A 17960-nucleotide genomic window follows, 5' to 3' on the forward strand; every position below is an offset into this window, starting at 1 on the left:
GGGGCTGCTGGGGCGGAAGGTCCCCCTTGCCTGTCAGCCACAGCTGAGCACGTCTGAGCTCCCCCGAAGGCTCTCCTCCGGAAGATGGAGCAGCCTCACAAGAGCTTGGCCTCCTGCTGGAAGAGCCCATCCTGCACCCTCACGTGCCTGCACAAGCCCGTACATGCCTGTGAGCCAGGGACAGGGCTGGGTCACACAGGAAACTCAGACGGCCACCATCTCCCCGACCCTCACCCTGAAAAACAAAACACCACCTCTGTGTGCGTGTATGTGTGTGCCTGTGTGTATACGTGTACATGTGTATACGTGAGTGTATATGTGTATGCATGTATGTGTATGTATGTGTGAGTGTGTATGTATACATACACATGTGTGTCTGAGTGTCTGTGTGTGTATTTGTGTGTTTTGTGGAAACTACATGGACTGGATGCTTCTATTTTTTTCTGTTTATGCGCTGGGAGGGGAGCGACCTGGTCATTTGCTGACCGAGCTTCCCCCCACCCCGTGTCATGGCCGAGCCCCCACACACTGCTGCTCTCTCAAGCATCCACGACCCCCGTTTCTAGTTCTCTTTGCTCGTGTGAAAGCAGCATCTGTGGGGATGCAGTTTAATCAAATCTCAGCGTTCTGGAATCAGATCCTAAATTGAATAACAGAATCCCAGAATAGAACCCTCCAGAATGGGCCAAGGACCCTGGAACCCAGGCTGAGCGGATGGCTCCAATTCCAGCAGCTGGGCCATCAGACCCCAGGGGGGCACCCCCGAAGCTGGAGCAGCTTGGGGTTCCAGGAGATAGAAGGGACCCCCTGAGGGCAGTGAGGGCCACTCTGTCTCTTAGCCATTGAGGGGCCAGTCTGCTAAAGGGGATGCTGTTTCTTTCTTCATGAAAGTCTTGGAGTGCAAGGGACAACCCAAAGCCTGCAGCCAGCCCATGGCTTCTCTGAGCTCCCTGACAGGGGTAAGTTTGTCTGTCTCCCCACAGGCCCCTCCTAAAAAACCCTTCTGTGTACCCAGAGGGATCTGGGGTGGCCCCCTAGCAGAAGCCACTCCCATGCCCACCCCATGTCACAGGACTTAAGACAGAGTCAGTGCAAACCTGAGAATGGGCACAGGACTTATGGTGCTGAAAGACTAATGATTCAACCTCCCTGGGCCTCAGTCTTCTCATCTATAAAGTGGGATGCCTAGAGTGTCAGCAGAAAAGAGGAAGACCCTCAGTGAGACGGATTGACACAGTGGCTGCAACAGTGGGCTCAAACACCAACGTTATGAGGATGGCACAGGACCAGCAGTGTTTTGTTCTGTTGTACCTGGGGTCACTATGAGTCCAAACTGACTCGATGACATCTAACAACAACAGAGGCACTTTGAGGATTGTATAAGGGGATGCATGTCGGGTTCTTGGCACATAAGAGGAGTTTGGCAAAGATTTGCCGAATGACTTCACAGTCCCAGGCAAGTCAAGCTCTGTGACCCTGGGCCAGTAATTTCTTCGTTCTGGACCTGTTTTGCCCCTACACATTGGAGACAGAGCAGACACTGTCTGGCACGCATTCCTGACTACTTTCTGGGCCAGGTGCCATGTGCCACACACTCTTTGCTTCTGGTGACAGGGCCTGGGTTTTGCTTGCTGCTGTGTCTGGAATCCGCAGGGCTCATCTCATTTCATTGCAGTTGTCATTTGAAGCCCCTTGGTGGGTGTCTCCTTCAGCCCCTGCCCCCTGCCCCAGAGCTATCCCCAAACAGGAACAGTGTGTGTGTTGGGGGGGTGCCATCAAGGCAAGGCCTGGGCAAACCAGAAGCAGACGGAGAGTGAGAGGAAGGCTTCAGGGAGGAGGTGACATTCAAGGAAGCCTTGAAACGTGAAGAGGCAGTGGAAGGGGGTATGTTCCAGCCATGTCCCAGGGGCGTGGCAGGAGAGGGCAGGGATGGCTCGGGCTGAGCTGCAAAGGGGCCTCGAATGGCAGGATGAGGAGCCGGGACTCTGCCCCTGAGGGCAGTAGGGAGCCAGAGTAGAGAATAGAGTGAGGGGGGGGGAGGCTTTGTCGGGGTGTTAGACAGAGGCTGAGCTGGAGCCCAGGTGGAAGAGGAGGAGGCTCAGATAGGGGTCCGCCTTGCTTCCCTTTCTCCTCCACAGGACCTGGAAACAACCCAGTCAGGGCCCTCCTCCATCTTCTTCTTGGCTGCCCAATCTAACTCCTTCTGCAGCCCCTCCTCCCAGAGGCCTCAGTTTCCCCATCTGACACACACCTTGGCTAGACATTTTTTTTAAAAAAAAACCCAAACCAGTTGCCATCGAGTCTGTTCCTACTCATGGTGACCCCATGTGTTACAGAACAGAACTGCTCCATAGAGTCTTCTTAGCTGTGATCGTTACGGGAGCACTTTGCCAGGACTTTCTTCCATGGTGCTGCTAGGTGGGTTGGAATTGCCAACCTGCAGGCTAGTAGCTAAGAGCAAGTAACTGTATGTGTCACCCAGGGACCTTGGATAGCCATAAAGGGCCCTCCTTTTCCAGTGGTGTATGGCTTAACTGAAGTCAGTCAGCAACGTGGGGGCAGATCAAAGACTGGATTCCATGGTTACAGCCACCTGGTGTATACCCATCCACAACCCAAAGGTCCAAGACACCCCCAGAACCTGAGCCCACAGGACCCCTCAGTTGGAGGGATGGCTGGGTCCTCAGTGGACTTCAAGGAAAAAAGTAGGAGACCTGGCCTCTGCTTCTGACTTTCTCCATTCTCTCTGGCCTTGATTTGCCCATCTGTAAATGGGAATGAAGGTTTCCATCTCATAAAGTTGTTTGGAGATTAAAGGAGTTGGTGGATGTGGGTACTACTCCAACAAGAGAAATCGTCTCCACCGCCCCCCACCAACAAACTTCTACTCCTGCTTCAACACACACTGCAGATTTTCCATCTTCAGGGCAGCCCCATGATAGCCTTTGGCCCTTCCCTGCCAGCTCTCCCAGGCTTGATTTGCCCCCCTTCCAGCCCTGACACCCATGTGACAGGAAATGTCTGTGTCCAACTCTATGTTCTTCTCCCCCACTACTGGTGTGGGGTCCTCACTGGGGTTCCAAAATTACTCAGCATGGGGTGCTCCCCCACCCCAGTGTTGTGGAATAAATGACAAGTGGAAGGGAGGGGGCAGGGAAGGGATGCAGCAATGGGGAGCGAGAGAAGGTGGAGGAGGGAGGGAGGGCATTAGGCAGAGACCTCGGTGGGACAGATGGAGAGAGGGAGCCGGAAGGAGGTGGGCAGAGCCAGATGGGCGGGCAGGGGAACGAGACGCGAGGGGTGGGGTGGGGGAGACCCAGCTCCCTGCGTGGCAGCTACTGCCTGGGTGCGGGGCGCAGGGAGCGCGGCGCCGGGCCGGCTTGCGTGCGCCGTGTGCGCGCCCGGGCGCCCAGGGACGGCACGTGGATGCCATCCTGGCGCACGTCTCCAGGGCGGCCGGTCGGTGGGTAAGGCGGGCCGCTGGGCCGCGGGGAGGGGGCGGCGGGGCCTCTGAGCCTCGCCTTTGGAATGGGGGGGCTGAAGAGAAGGGGGCTGCCCACCTGCCTTCTCTTGGCCAGCCCAGGACCCCCCATCCCACCGCCTCCAGGCTGACTCAGGATGGGGAAGGGGCCTGCCTGTAGGAGGCAGAAGGTCCCAGGGTCTGAGGCAGGCAGGGGAGATGGGCAGCAAGTACCCCTGGTCCTGAGGATGCGGTGGGAGTGGAGGGTGCATCGTTGGGGGTAGACTCCCTTCCCGCGGCCGCCCCCACCCTCCCTGGCTCATGCCTCTCCAGAAGATTATATTTAAATATCTCTTTTGTGCGAGGCAGGAGCTGGGCTCGCCCCTAAGAGGCGGTTTCCATGGCAACAACAATTGCCAGCTTCCGTGTGGTGAATCAGCGTTGCCATGGCAACTCCATCCTCATCTGCCCAAGGTGCCGGGAGGAGGGAGGAGGTGAGGGCGAGCGGAGGCGGGGTGGGAAGGGTGGGGGGGGAGTCGGAGGCTGGAGCTCAGGTGCCCCCTCCCACACCTCCCTTTGCCACCCCAGCCTGTCCCCAGCCCCAAAGCTGGTCCCATCTGGTTGAAATAGTCTCCCCTGCCTCCAGTTAGCAGGGTGTGGTACCCAGGCAGAGAGAACCCGGTGTGCATGTCGGGGGATGCGGCTGACTACTGGGGGAAGGGAGGCGTGGGTTCCTCCTTTCCCAGGTGGTCAGGGTCCCTCTGAGTGGCTGAATGGCAGGAAAGTTGGGCCAGGGAATTGGAGACATTGGATGATTCTGGGGCTCCTGAGGCTGAGTTCAGGTTGAGGCAGCCCAGATGTGCCAGGGAGAGGTACTCAGAAAGAGGAGTGGGCAGGGGAGGGAAAAAGGTTAAGAAGGAGAGGAACCTAGAGGGGAAGGGGACCTAGGAAGGGGCGGGACCCAGAGAGTAGAGGGGGCTCCAAGAAGGGACGTGCTTACAGAGGGAGGAGGCTCAGAGAGGGGAGGGGGCTCAGGGGAAGGGAACACGGAATGAGGGAGGGGACTCAGTGGGGGCTCAGTGTGGATGAGTGGACTTAGATCAGGGACAGGGTCTGAGAGAAGGAATCAAACCAAAGGGGAAGGAGTTCAGAGGGGAGGAGACTTGGGGGGTCCAGGCTCTCCTCGTGTCCCCATGTGCCTTGCAATGCGTGGGTGACGCTCTGCTCCCCACCCCTACCCCCTATCTAGGGGGAGACAGAACAAGACATAGACATTTCCAGCCCTGAAGCAGATGTGGTATGGGTGGCAGGAGGTCAGAGGGGTGAGAGGATTGCTGGGTGGGGGCTTTTGCACTGGGTTTTGAAGGATGAGTAGGAGTTCACTAGAGACACCAGGTTGAGAGGAAGACTCTGTCCCAGGACCGGTGGAGAAGCAAATGCCACTCCCACATCTCTCGAATCTGTTCTTAAATATTCAAGTTAGCTCATACCCAGGGCTGGCTGTGTTGGAAGAGGTATAAGGGAGAATTTCTTCCTTGAATGTGATTTTCAGTGCCTGGAGTAGGGGCAGAAGCCTCCAAAGAATGTGTCCAGAGGGCAGGCTGGTCCACTCAGACACGACAGTCCCTCCCATCCTAAGCTTGTAGGAGCTGTTAGGAGTGCTGCCTTGGTGTATGAGTCAGCTACTGCCCAGTAACAAACGACCCCAAAATTTAGTCATTGGAAACAACAACCATTTTATTTGTTCATGACTCTGTGGGTTTGCAAGTCTGGGCTTGGCTCAGCTGGGCGGTTCTTCTGCTGGTGTCTCCTGGGCTCACTCAAGCAGCTACTGTCAGATGGGGCTTGACTGGCGTAGATGACTCACGCCCATGCTCAGCAATGGTGCTGTGTCTACTGGGCCTCTCTCTCCTGTGGTCTCTCATCCTCCAGTAAGTAGCTCACCCAGGCTTGGCAGTTTCAGGGTTCCAAGAGGGCAAGAATGGAAGCTGCAAGGCCTCTTGAGGCCTAGGCTTGGAAGTTCCACAGCTTCACTTCCCTCAAATTCTATTGGTTAAAGCAAGTCACATGGCCAAGACTAGATTCAACTGAGCAGAAAAATAGACTCCACCCCTTGGTGGGAGGAGCTTAAAAGTCCCATCACAAAGGAGCAGGCATACAGGGACCAAAGGCATTGAGCCATCTCTGCAAATAATCTCTCACACTTGGGAGGCTTCCTGGAGGAGGGGACATTGTTGCTGGGTTTTGAAGGCTGACTAAGAGTTTGCCAGACAGCAAGAGCAAAGGCCAGGGGGTGGGACCATGGGTCAATTAGTTTGACTGGGGCGTAAGTTGCTGCTAAAAGTTGTTGGGGTGTTGAGGCTGGAAAGGTGGGCAGATCAGAGAGAGAGGGATCCCACCCATGCCACCTCCACCACTGACCTTGCCTCCCCTTCCCTTTCTCCACAGATGGCGCGGCCGATCCAGGTGAAGCCTGCGGACAGTGAAAGCCGCGGAGGTAGTTGTCATCTCTCCGTGGCCACCAGGAGCCTCAGCCACAAGGCTGGCGGTTGACAGAGGAGCGAGGGAGGAGGGGCAGTGGGGTCTGGCATCCCTGCACAAACACATGCAATAATCTTGTGCTTGCTCAAGCCCCTCATGATGGCAGGAGAGGCAGGGGCCGCAGGCTGGGGTAGTTACAGGAGGCTAGGAGGGGCTGCAGTCCAGAGGATGGGGGTCTGGCCAGATCCAACTGCTTGCCACACCTCACTCCTTTCGGGTGCTATAACGGGGGTCTCAGAGGCAGAGGTTCCCTGAAGGGCTGTGGATTGTACTCTGGTGGTGGGGAGGTGTGTGCGCATGTTTGCATGTCTGAGCGAGTGCATGTGTGTCTGTGAGCATGTCTGTGCAGATGTGTGCATGGGCGCATGTGTGTATGCACAGTGGGGGCACCTGCTGCCCACCTGTGTTTACATCTGCATGTGTGGGTGTGTGTGTTGGAGTGTGTCTGCTTGACTGTGCGGGGCTGGGTCGTGGGAGTGTGCAGGCTGGGGGCCTGGGTGTCTGCGTGGGGCTGCCCCTGTGTGCAGGACTGCTGGGTTAGGGTGCGCCCATTGGATGGGGGGATATCCTTGGCTGTTCCCAGTGGGATCCAAGTCTGGTTTTTCCTGAAGATTTCATATCCCCTCCCCACTCTCAGAGCGTGAAGAAGAGTGGCCAACCTGGGATGTGTGGGGCAGGGCTGTTAGGGCTCTGGTGTGTGTGTAGGAGCTCGGTAAACCCCACCTGGGCTGGGAGTCGCTTTCATGCTCGCTCCACCCCAGCTGCCAGTGTGGACTCGGGAGTGGAGAGGCGGGGTCTGCAGGTCTCCATCTCTATCTCTTCATTTTCCTCTGTCTCTGTCTCTTTCTATCTCTGTCTTTATTTCCGCCTTTGTCTTCCTTCCGTTCCTTCTCCCTCTCTATCTCTTTCTCTGGCTGTCTGACTCTATGGCTGACCGGCTGTGTGCATTGTCTCCTCTCCTCTGTCTCTCTTTATCTCTCTGGTTCTCCCTCTGTCCCTCTCTCTGTGTCTCTCTTTACTGTCTCTTTCTCTCGGTCTCTCTTTCTCATCGGTCTCTCTCCCAGACTTAGCCTCCCTGCTTCTGTTTCTCTCTCCCTCCCATCCATGAGTGACAGCTGCCGAGAACAGGTTTCTATAGCAACCTATCTCAGCTTCGCTGGGAGGTGAAACTGCCAGGGTCCCCCTTTACCAGGGAGCTGTGCAATTACCTGAGCCGGGCAAGCTGTGGCCCAGCCCTTGGCCTCTGATGGCCCCCACCTACCCCCCCAGGTGGCCCCTTGGGTACAGGCTCCTCAGGTGCCCAGTGGTACACACTCACCACCCCCCCCCCACCCAACATACGTTGCCTGGTCCCTCCCCAGCCCTGGGAAGGTTGGGCAGGGGGCTGGAAGCTGTGAGGATGCAGGGACCATCAGCGCTCACCCCTGCCTGGAAGATATAGAGGGTGGACAGACAGACAGACAGACAGACAGGGATCCAGGCCAGGGGGAATGGAGGCCATCCTTAACCCTGGCACTGTGGTTGGCTCTCTGAGCGCCTAGGAGGGGAATTCATCTTTGCCTGAGGGTGGGGTCCTGGAGGACCGGAGGTGGGGGGAGGGATTGAAGGGAGGCCATCGTAGCAGGAGCGCCCAGCCTGGGTAGAAGCCTGGAGGTGGGGCTGTCAGGGCACCGGGAGGATGGAGGGGCCCAGAACTGGAGGAAGAGCGCTGAACAGGGACCAGCAGCGGGGTTCCTCTTCTCGCCCTGCTGCATCACTCTTTACTGGAACCGAGACGTCCCGTGGCCCCCAGAGCTGGGACTTGGCTGAGGTGGTGTCTCTGCCCCAGGGGACCGGAAGCTGTTTGTGGGCATGCTGAACAAGCAGCAGTCGGAGGAGGATGTGCTGAGGCTCTTCCAGCCCTTCGGGGTCATTGACGAGTGCACGGTGCTCCGGGGGCCTGATGGCAGCAGCAAAGGTGACAGGGGGACCTGGCACGCGGGAGGGCACTCGGGAGCGCCGGGCGAGGCCAGGCGGGTGGGGTGGGGCTCGCTCCTGGGGCGGAGCTGGGTGGGATGGGGCGGGGCTAGGCAGGGTGGGTGGGGTGGGGCTGGCGGGGAGGGGCGGGTTCTGGCGCGGAGGGGCGGGCTATGGCTGGTCCTTCCGCCTGATCCTACCTGCGTGGCTGGGTCCTTGTGCATCGGCCTGTGTCCTATGATCTTTGATCCATCCTCCTGACTGTCCATAGGACTGTACTGTCATCATCAGCCCGTGTCCTGTGGATTTTCTGTCCGCCTTCCTATCCCATGGTGCCTATATGGCCGCACAATCTAGGAATGATTTTTAATTGTCTAGAACTACTCATTTGCCTGCCTCTGCGCACGGGGTTGTAATGACTAGGGTTGAGGGTGTCACTCTGCCTGACTCTGTCCACATGACTGTTCCCACCCGAGCTTCAGGGTCCCTAATGGTGTCCGTCTTTTCACCTCAGTCTGTCTACATGACTGTTTCTACATGCTTTTGCCCGTCTCTGAGGGCCTCTGGTGGGTGGTGTCTGGCTGTCTTTCCGCCTGACTGTCCACACGACTGTTTCTGCCTGTGTCTGGTTGTGTCTGACCGGCTGCACGACTCTACATTTATGTCTGTATCAGCCTGGGAATGACTGTGTCCTCTGGTCTGGAGCTGTCTCGGCCTGTCTCTGCCAGCGTGTGCATCTGATTAGGACCGAGTGTGTCCAGTCATCTCCAATTCTGTCAGCCTTTCTTTCTATATGACTACTCCTGTCTGCAACCGTGTCCACACAGCGGTTTCTGTCTGCCTCTGCCTCTGCCTGGTGGTCTCTACCTGCCTGTCTCCCGGATTCTACCTGTTTGCATTAACCTGTCTGGGATGGACTCCCTACCTGACTCTTCCTGCCTTTGTGACTGTATCTGACCAGGACTGAAGGTGGCTGATGGTCTCTGGCCATTTACCTGGCTTTTTATTTATTTTCTTTAATTGACATATAATTCCCATACCATAAGATTCACCCTTTTATTTATTTACTTTTAAATTTTATTGTGTTGTTGTTGCCGTTGCGAAGACACACAGCAGAACATACAGCAGTTCAACCATTTCTCCGTGTACAATTCAGTGATATGGGTTACGTACTATGAGTTGTGCAACCAGCTTCACCCCCCTTTTCTGAGTTGTCCCTCCCCGGTTAACATAAACTCGCTGCCCTCTGAGGAAGAGCTGCCCTTCAGTAGCTTGTGGTGTATTCGCAAAGTTGTACAACCGTCACCACCAACTAGTCCCAAACATTTTCATCACCCCAAAATCTGCCTGGGTCTTCCAAGGCTTTCTGTCTGTCTGGAACCATGCCTGGGGGTCTCTGTCAGCCTGACTACCTGTGTCTGGGTCTGCCTGTGCCTGGTGGTGTCTGACTGACTGGCTGGCTCTGCCCCTGTCTGGTGGAATCTAACCTCCATCTGCCTGACTCTGCTCACGTGGGTGTGTCTGGCTGGGTCTGAGGGTCTCGGCCTGACTCTGCCCATAGGACTACTTTGTCTGTGCCTGTGTCTGATGGTCTCTGACTTTTTAATCTGGTTATAAGTGTCTGGTCTCATGTTGTCAGCAGTGGGTGGGTGTTCTCTAAACCCGTCCTCTTCCCCTTCCCCTGCCTGTGCACCACCTCACACAGTCCACCTCACTGTGTTGAACAGACTCTGTGATGGGCCGGCTAGATGCTTGGCTGGCTGGCTGGCTGGCTGGATGACTTTCTGATGGAATGAATGAATAAGTGAGTGAATGAATGAATGGTTGACTGGCTAACCCTACCGCTGTCTGTCTGTTTCATTGTCTTACTGTCTGATCATCCAGCTGTCTTTCTGAACAAATGCTGGCCGTCTTTCTGTTGCCTGACTTTCTGACTCTATGTCTGTCTGTCATTGTCTATCTGATTTTTCTACCCAGTTGTCCAGCTGTCTCTTTGAACAAATGGCTGTCTGTCTTTCTGCCATCTGACTGTTTACTGATTTTGTTTCTGTCTGATTTTTTTGTACGTCGAATTGTCCACCCGTCTGTCTGAACAAATGCTGGTTGTCTTTCTGTCTCTGGCTGTCTGACTCTATGGCTGACTGGCTGTGTGGGTTATCTTAGTGTCTGGTTGTCCAGCTATCTGTCTCGACAAATGTTGTCTGTCTTTCTATCATCTGATGCTCTGAATGTAGTTGGCCCTGCCTCTCTGGCTAAGTGTATCTAATGCAGACTGCTGTCTAGGCTCCCAGCCCCATCTCCCATGGTCTCTCCCCCGCAGAGAGACCCAGCACCCTCACCCGTATCCTTCTCTTGGAGCAGGCTGTGCCTTCGTGAAGTTCTCCTCCCACACGGAGGCGCAGGCGGCCATCCATGCACTGCATGGCAGCCAGACCATGCCGGTGAGTAGAGCTACCATGGTGACAGGATAGGAAAAGGGGGAAGGGAGCAGGGACAAATGAGGCCTGTCCCCACCATCCCAGCCAGCTGGAGCCCCTGGGTCTTCTTCAGAGGGCAGAGAGGTGGAGAAAGAGGTGCAGTGGAGTGGCGACAGTGACATAGGTTGGACTGTGTACCAGGAAAGCAGAACCTCTCCCTGCTGGTGCTGGTGTCTATTCTCACCTGGGAGGGAGGCAGCCATTGAGCTGTGGGCCTGCACATAGTCATACGATTGCTCCCTGACACCCAGGTCAGCCTGCTCCTCTGCCTGGTCTGGGCTGTGTCCACCTGGGCAGGGCCCAACAGGCCAGAGCTGGATTCTCACCTGTTCTCAGGTGTGTGGTTGACCATTGCAAGGTTGTCTGCCTGTGTTCCATTGTTTCTTTTTGGCAGCTTCATTCTCACCTGTTCTCAGGTGTCTGGGTGGCTGTTTCAGGTTGTGCACCTGTTCCCCTCTAGCTACTGGTCTGCCTGTTCTAAGGTGTATCAGTGACAGGGCTCTCCACCTGTATGCCAGACACAGCCCCTGGGGCTGAGCTTTCCACCTGTGCACAGGTGGCTGCCCAGTCATCCTGGGGGGCCTAGGACACTGGTCTTCAGGATGTTCTCACTGTGGTACCAGTCCTGTGGCTGTGGGCCAGGGGACATTTCACCCCAGGGGGTTGAGCCGACAGGATTCCAGGGACCCAGAGTCCTGGCTACCTCCGCCCTTCTTTCCCTTCCCACAGGGTGCCTCCTCCAGCCTGGTGGTCAAGTTTGCAGACACGGACAAGGAGAGGACGCTGCGGCGCATGCAACAGATGGTGGGCCAGCTGGGGATCCTGACGCCTTCCCTCACCCTGCCCTTCAGCCCCTACAGTGCCTACGCCCAGGCCGTGAGTACCCCTACCCCTCTGGGGCTCCCCCACCCCAGGGCTCAGCCCATCTATTCCTTGTTGAAGGTCTCTGCCTCATTGGGCATTTTCCTGTCTCTTGCTCAAGCTCTCTGGCTCAGGGTCCAATCCTGACCATGATTGAGCCCCAAATCCAGTCTGATGCCTGAGCCCCATACTCAGCTGAGCCCCCAGCCATGAACTGAGGCCCAAACCGAGGCAAATCCCAACTCTGGACTGACAGAATCCCAGGCTAATCCCCCAAATCAGGCTTAGCCTTGACCCTGGACTGAGCCGCCAAGACCAACCTGAGACCCAAACTAAGGCTGAGCGCCCAAACCCAGGCTGATCCCTGAGGCCCCAAATCCAGGCTGAGCCCTGACTCTGAACTGAACCTCAACCCCAGGCTGAACTCCAATCCCAAACTAAGACCCACGCTCAGGCTGAGCCTCTGAGCCTGGCTGTTACATGTGCCCTGTCACAGCGCCCATCATCAACAGCTTTGCTGGCATTATGACCTTTCCTGGCAGGCGCTCAGCCCTGGATTAGCACCAGTCTACATTAACTTCAATTCCAGATGAACCCCAAATCCAGGCTGACCCCAAACTGAGACCCAAATCTGGCTGGGCTTAGTCCTTGGTGAGCCCTGGCTCTATACTGAGCCCAGCTCCAATTTCCGACTGACCTTTAGTCCTAAACAGAGCCTAACCCAGGCTGAGCCCTGGTCCCATTCTGAACCCTGATTCCTAACCAGTCCTTGATCTTAAACTGAGCCCAGCCCAGGCTGAACCCCAATTCCTGACTTGGCCCAGATCTCCAACTAAGCCCCAATCCTAAACTGAGGTCAACCCAGCCGAAGCCCTGATCCTAAGCTGAGCCCAACCTCAGGCTGAGCCCTAGTCCCAGGCTGAGCCCTGATTCCTAACTGATCTCTGATCCTAGACTGAGCCCAACTCAGGCTGACACCAGATCCGAGGCTGGGCCCCAATTCTCCACTTAGCCCATATGCCAGACTGAGCCCAGGTCCCAGGCTGAGCCCTGATTCCTAACTGATCCCTGATCCTAGACTGAGCCCTGACCTCAGGCTGAGCCCCAATTCCTGACCTAGCCCTGACCCTGGCCTATGCCCCAGCTACTGGGGACCAGGCCTCCCCACATGAGCTGTGCTCTCACCCTGACTTTACAGGCTCACTCCCTCCCCACGTGAGCTGTGCTCTCACCCGACTTTGCTCACTCCCTCCCCACCCTCAGCTCATGCAGCAGCAGACGACAGTCCTGTCCACCTCGGGCAGCTACCTGAGCCCCGGCGTGGCCTTCTCACCCTGCCACATTCAGCAGATTGGCGCCGTCAGCTTGAATGGGCTGCCTGCCACGCCCATTGCCCCGGCCTCTGGTGAGCGTCCACAGGGGTGCAGAATGGGTGGGCAGGGCCGGGCAGAGCCAGACTCCCCCTGACCCCCCTTCTGCTCCACAGGGCTGCACTCGCCCCCACTGCTTGGCACCACCGCTGTGCCCGGCCTTGTGACGCCCATCACCAATGGTTTTGCAGGTGTCGTGCCATTTCCTGGCGGGCACCCGGCCCTGGAGACCGTGTATGCCAATGGCCTCGTGCCCTACCCAGGTAACTCGCTGGTCCCCTGGACCTGGGACAGTGGTGGGGGACAAGGGATGGTGTTTCTGGAACAAATATGAGTGCTTTCACTATGGCGCACGGGCACAGTCTTGGCTGGCATGGAAGGGAGCTACAGCATGGGGCTAAACACAGCAACTTTACATCCAGATGTTCCTAGGTTCAAACCACAGCTCTGTGGCCATGGGTCTCTTTTAAGTCTTGGAGCTTCAGTTTTCTCATCTGGTAAATGGGTCAGATAACAGCACACACCGCAGGAGGTTGCAGTGACAATTAAATCGGTCTGTACAAAAGAGGGCACCACAATCTTAGCTATTAATTGTGACCATTTGGGAAGATATGAATACTTGTATGCGTTTATTCATTCGTTCACTCATTTTTTCAACAATGCCCATGCACTGATTTGTGCTGGACCCCGTCCTCGCAAAGTGAAAGTCCCACTTTTTTCTGCCGTACACCCATGATTTCAGGGCAAACACCTTCCACCTCTTTACTTACGTGGAGTAAGGCAGCTGTTGTTTCCACCATCCAGGAGAATTTGTTTTTAACTTTTTATTTGGAAATAATTAGAGGATCACAGGAAGTTGCAAAAATAGTAGCGAGAGGTCCCGTGTATCCTTCATCCAGTTTTCCCCAGTGCTAACATCTTCCATAACCACCACACACTGTCAAGAACAAGAAATTGACATCATTGTTGTTGTTACAAAACTCATTGCTGTCGAGTTGATTCCGACTCATAGCGACCCTATAGGACAGAATAGAACTGCCTCATAGGGTTTCCAATGGGTGGCTGGTGGATTTGAACTGCTGACCTTTTGGTTAGCAGCCACAGCTCTTAAATACTGTGCCACGAGGGATGTTGTTAATTAGCTATTGTTGTTGTTGTTAGTTGCCTTTCAATTGATTCTGACTCATGATGACCCCATGTGTGCAGAGTAGAACTGTTCTATAGGGTTTTCAAGGCTGTGACCTTTCAGAAGCATTTTGTCAGGCCTTACTTCCGAGGCACTTCTAGGTGAGTTCAAACTGCCAAGCTTTTGGCTAGTAGACGAGCGCTTAACCATTTGCACCACCCGGGGATTCCATTGTTGTGCTATCAAGTCACTTCTGACTCATAGCGACCCTATATGTATGACAGAACGAAACACTGCCCAGTCCTGTGACATCCTCACAATTGTTGCTATGCTTGAGTCCCTCGTTGCAGCCACTGTGTCAATGCATCTTGCTGAGGGTTTTCCTCTCTTTTGCTGACCCTCTACTTTACCAAGAATGACGTCCTTCTCCAGGGACTGGTCCTCTTGAAAATATGTCCAAAGTACTTGAGACAAAGTCTTGCCATTTTTGCTTCTAAGGGGCATCCTTGCTGTACTTCTTCCAAGACAGATTTGTTTGTTTGTTCTTTGGCAGCTCCTGGTCTGTTCAATATTCACCAACACCATAATTCAAATGCATCAATTCTTCTTTGGTCTTCCTTATTCATTGTCCAGCTTTCACATGCTCCTGAGGCAACCGAAAACACGGCAGTTTGGGTTAGGCAGGCGCACCTTACTCCTTAAAGTGGAGTCTTTGCTTTTTAACCCTTTAAAGAGGACTTTTGCAGCAGATTTACCCAATGCAATATGCCATTTGATTTCTTGACTGCTGCTTCCATGAACACACAGAATAGATGGTATGATGAAAGGATACAACCCTGGTGCACACCGTTCCTGACTTTAAACCATGCAGTATCCCCTTTTTCTGTCCGAACAACTGCCTCTTGATCTATGTACAGGCTCCTCATGAGCACGATTAAGTGTTCTGGAATTCCCATTCTTTGCAATGTTATCCATAATCTGTTATGATCCACACAGTCGAATGCAGAAGAACGGGGCATCAGGATTGGAGGAAGACTCATTAACAACCTGCGTTATGCAGATGACACAACCTTGCTTGCTGAAAGTGAAGAGGACTTGAAGCACTTACTAGTGAAGATCAAAGACCACAGCCTTCAGTATGGATTACACCTCAACATAAAGAAAACAAAAATCCTCACAACTGGACCAATGAGCAACATCATGATAAACGGAGAAAAGATTGAAGTTGTCAAGGATTTCATTTTACTTGGATCCACAATCAACAGCCATGAAAGCAGCAGTCAAGAAATTAAACAAAGCATTGCATGGGGCAAATCTGCTGCAAAAGACCTCTTTCAAGTGTTGAAAAGCAAAGACGTCAGCATGAAGACTAAGGTGCGCCTGACTCAATCCATGGCATTTTCAATTGCATCATATGTGTGTGAAAGCTGGACAATGGATAAGGAAGACCGAAGAACTGATGCCTTTGAATTGTGGTGTTGGTGAAGAATATTGAATATACCATGGACTGCCAAAAGAACGAACAAATCTGTCTTGAAAGAAGTACAACCAGAATGCTCCTTAGAAGCAAGGATGGTGAGACTGCGTCTTACATACTTTGGACATGTTGTCAGGAGGGATCAGTCCCTGGAGAAGGACATCATGCTTGGTTAAGTAAAGGCCCAACAAAAAAGAGGAAGACCCTCAATGAGATGGATTGACACAGGGGCTGCAACAATGGGCTCAAGCATAATGATTGTGAGCATGGTGCAGGACCGGGCAGTGTTTTGTTTTGTTGTACACACGGTCACTATGATTCGGGACCAACTCAATGGCACCTAACAATCACCGCAACACTTCCATAAGTGTTGATTGTGGATCCAAGTAAAATGAAATCCTTGACAACTTCAGTCTTTTCTCTGTTTATCATGATGTTGGTCATTGGTCCAGTTGTGAGGATTTTGGAGACTTCATTGGTACCATGAAACTAACTGGGCTCCAGAACTTATTGATATTTCACTACTTTTTACGTGCACTCCTTTGTGTGTGTGTGTGTGTGTAGTTCTGTGGCAGTCTATCACAGATATACATTCATGTGACCACCACCCAATCAAGATACAGAATTGTCCATCACCATGTAGTAACCCCTTCGTGCTACACCCCTCTCCGTTCAAGCAGACATGTTCGGCTGAATGTTTCCCCAAACTCACGAGTTTTAGTGGCTTGGATAACCTCTCTCCCCCTCCACCAACCCCCATCCCCACCTCTCCTGGTCCATCCTTAGGTCTGGGGAGAAGAGTGAAGATGGGGAAAGCAGAGAGGCTGATGAACAAGCTGTGCTGAGGGAGACAGGGCAGGGGATGGGGGCGGGGTGGTGTCTGGTGAATCCAGAGAATGGGGGGAGGGGCGAAGGGGTTCCCCTGGGAGGTGAGGGGGTCAGGATGGGGAGAGAGGTGACAGTGAAACCTCTCTGGAGTTGGACAAAGCTGGATTCTGGTTCGGCTTCTGCCATTTCCAATCTGAGTGGCTCTGTGCACATTGTGTCACTTCTTCGAGCCTCAGTGTCCATACCTGTAAACGGCTTAGTGAAAAGGTGGAGCTGGAGCGAATGTTTGTTGCCCTCCCTCCTGCTCCTGAGGAGAGGGAGGGAAGAGGCTTCCTGTTGCCCCCGTCCCACGCAGAACCCCTCTGCCCGCAGCTCAGAGCCCCACTGTGGCCGAGACACTTCATCCTGCCTTCTCCGGAGTCCAGCAGTACACAGGTAGGAGTGGCGGGCCCGGCCCCGCTCCCTTCAGTCCTGTCTCTTCTCCAATGTCTATCCATGCCTCCTCCCTCTGACCCTGACCCACTTATGGCCACGCCCCTCAGGCCACGCCCCCTTATACCCGTTTTTCCCTACGTGCCTAACCACGCCTCCTCCCTCTGGCCCCACCCGCTCAGGGCCCACCCCGGGCCTTGTACCACCCCGTTACCTCATGGCCTGGCTCCGCCCCAACACCTCTGGCTCCGCCTACTCCAGCGCCCGCCTTTGGGCCCGCCCCCTCATGTTCACTGTTGAAGGCTCCCCTTCATCACCTTTTTGACCTGACCCACCTGAGCCCCTGGGCCTGTCCTTTCCCGCTTGAGCATCTGTTCCCACTCCTCAGAGTCCACCTGCGGCCCCGCCCCAACTCCTGCCCTGACTGGGGCCACGTCTCTGTCAAGACCCCGCCTCCACCTCTGCTCCTCCTTCCTTAGGCTGGAACTTAGCACGGTCCTCCAGCAGCACCCCACTGCCACCATGGCCCTGCCCCCAAGTCCTGCCCCTCTCTCCAATCACCTTTCCTAAGGCAGGTCTTGGCCCTGCTCTCTGCCATGGCCCGCCCCTCAAGTCCTGGCCCCGTCCCTCGTTCCTGCCCCACTACCGTGGCTCTGCCCCTCAAGTTCTGCCCCCACTTTGGCCCCTTCTTCCACCCCACCCGCCCGCTTCCTAATGCCCAGCCTCGGCCCTGTCCTCCACTGTAGCCCCGCCCATTTCGTTCTGGCCCTGCCCTCCCCCGTGCCCCCTCCCACCCAATCCTGCCCTGGCCCTGCCCTAAGGCCCGCACTTCACCATGGTCCTGCACTGACATCCTGGCCCAACCCATGACTTGGCCCCGCCCTCGGACCTGGCCTCCACAATGCCCCGCCCACAACACCCTCACCCCCCCACACACACACATTGTGGCCCTGCTCTCAGGTCTGTTTCCTGAGGTGACTATCAAGTCCTGCTCAGACTCCAACCCCCAACATCCTGAATCCGGCCTCCACTATGGCCCCGCCCATGGTCTTCTGGCCCCGCCCACAATATGACTCTGCACCTGGGCCTATCCCCCGCCCTGGCCTGTCGCATCAAGCCCTGCTCCGGCCCTGCCGTCAGGCCCACCCTCCATCATAACCCTGCCCCTAATGCTCTGAACACACCCTCCACTGTGGCCCCTCCACAACGTCCAGGCCCCACCTTGCCATAACCCCGCCCAGGCCTGCCCTCCACTGTGCTCCCGCCCATAATGTTCTGGCCCCCCGCACTGTGCTGTAGCCCTGGCCAGGCCGGCCTTCTGTGGTCCTGTCCCTGATGTTCTGGCCCCGCCCCACTGGTGGCCCCACCCCACTGCACCGTAGCCCCGCCCAGGCCCACCCTCCACTGTGCTCCCGCCCATAATGTTCTGGCC

The 17960-nt window shown here is 55.3% G+C and overlaps 1 protein-coding gene across 12 annotated transcripts in view; it reads left to right on the top strand.

Annotated features, from left to right (window-relative positions):
• The window catches only part of CELF5 (CUGBP Elav-like family member 5), a 49541-nt gene that overhangs the window by 23969 nt on the left and 7612 nt on the right, over nucleotides 1–17960 (top strand). For 3 of the 12 annotated variants that reach the window (XM_064280261.1, XM_064280263.1, XM_064280267.1), the window contains exons 3-10: nucleotides 5909–5963; nucleotides 6338–6340; nucleotides 7812–7958; nucleotides 10319–10398; nucleotides 11164–11310; nucleotides 12559–12700; nucleotides 12782–12928; nucleotides 16469–16537. In XM_064280261.1, the coding sequence (XP_064136331.1) occupies nucleotides 5909–5963; nucleotides 6338–6340; nucleotides 7812–7958; nucleotides 10319–10398; nucleotides 11164–11310; nucleotides 12559–12700; nucleotides 12782–12928; nucleotides 16469–16537 (790 nt within the window). The remainder of the gene's footprint in view (nucleotides 1–5908; nucleotides 5964–6337; nucleotides 6341–7811; nucleotides 7959–10318; nucleotides 10399–11163; nucleotides 11311–12558; nucleotides 12701–12781; nucleotides 12929–16468; nucleotides 16538–17960) is intronic. The other 9 variants (XM_064280262.1, XM_064280265.1, XM_064280269.1 and 6 more) reach the window with 5 other exon arrangements.

The sequence above is a fragment of the Loxodonta africana genome, chromosome 3 (genome assembly GCF_030014295.1).
Source record: "Loxodonta africana isolate mLoxAfr1 chromosome 3, mLoxAfr1.hap2, whole genome shotgun sequence".
Classification (NCBI taxonomy): Eukaryota; Metazoa; Chordata; class Mammalia; order Proboscidea; family Elephantidae; genus Loxodonta; species Loxodonta africana.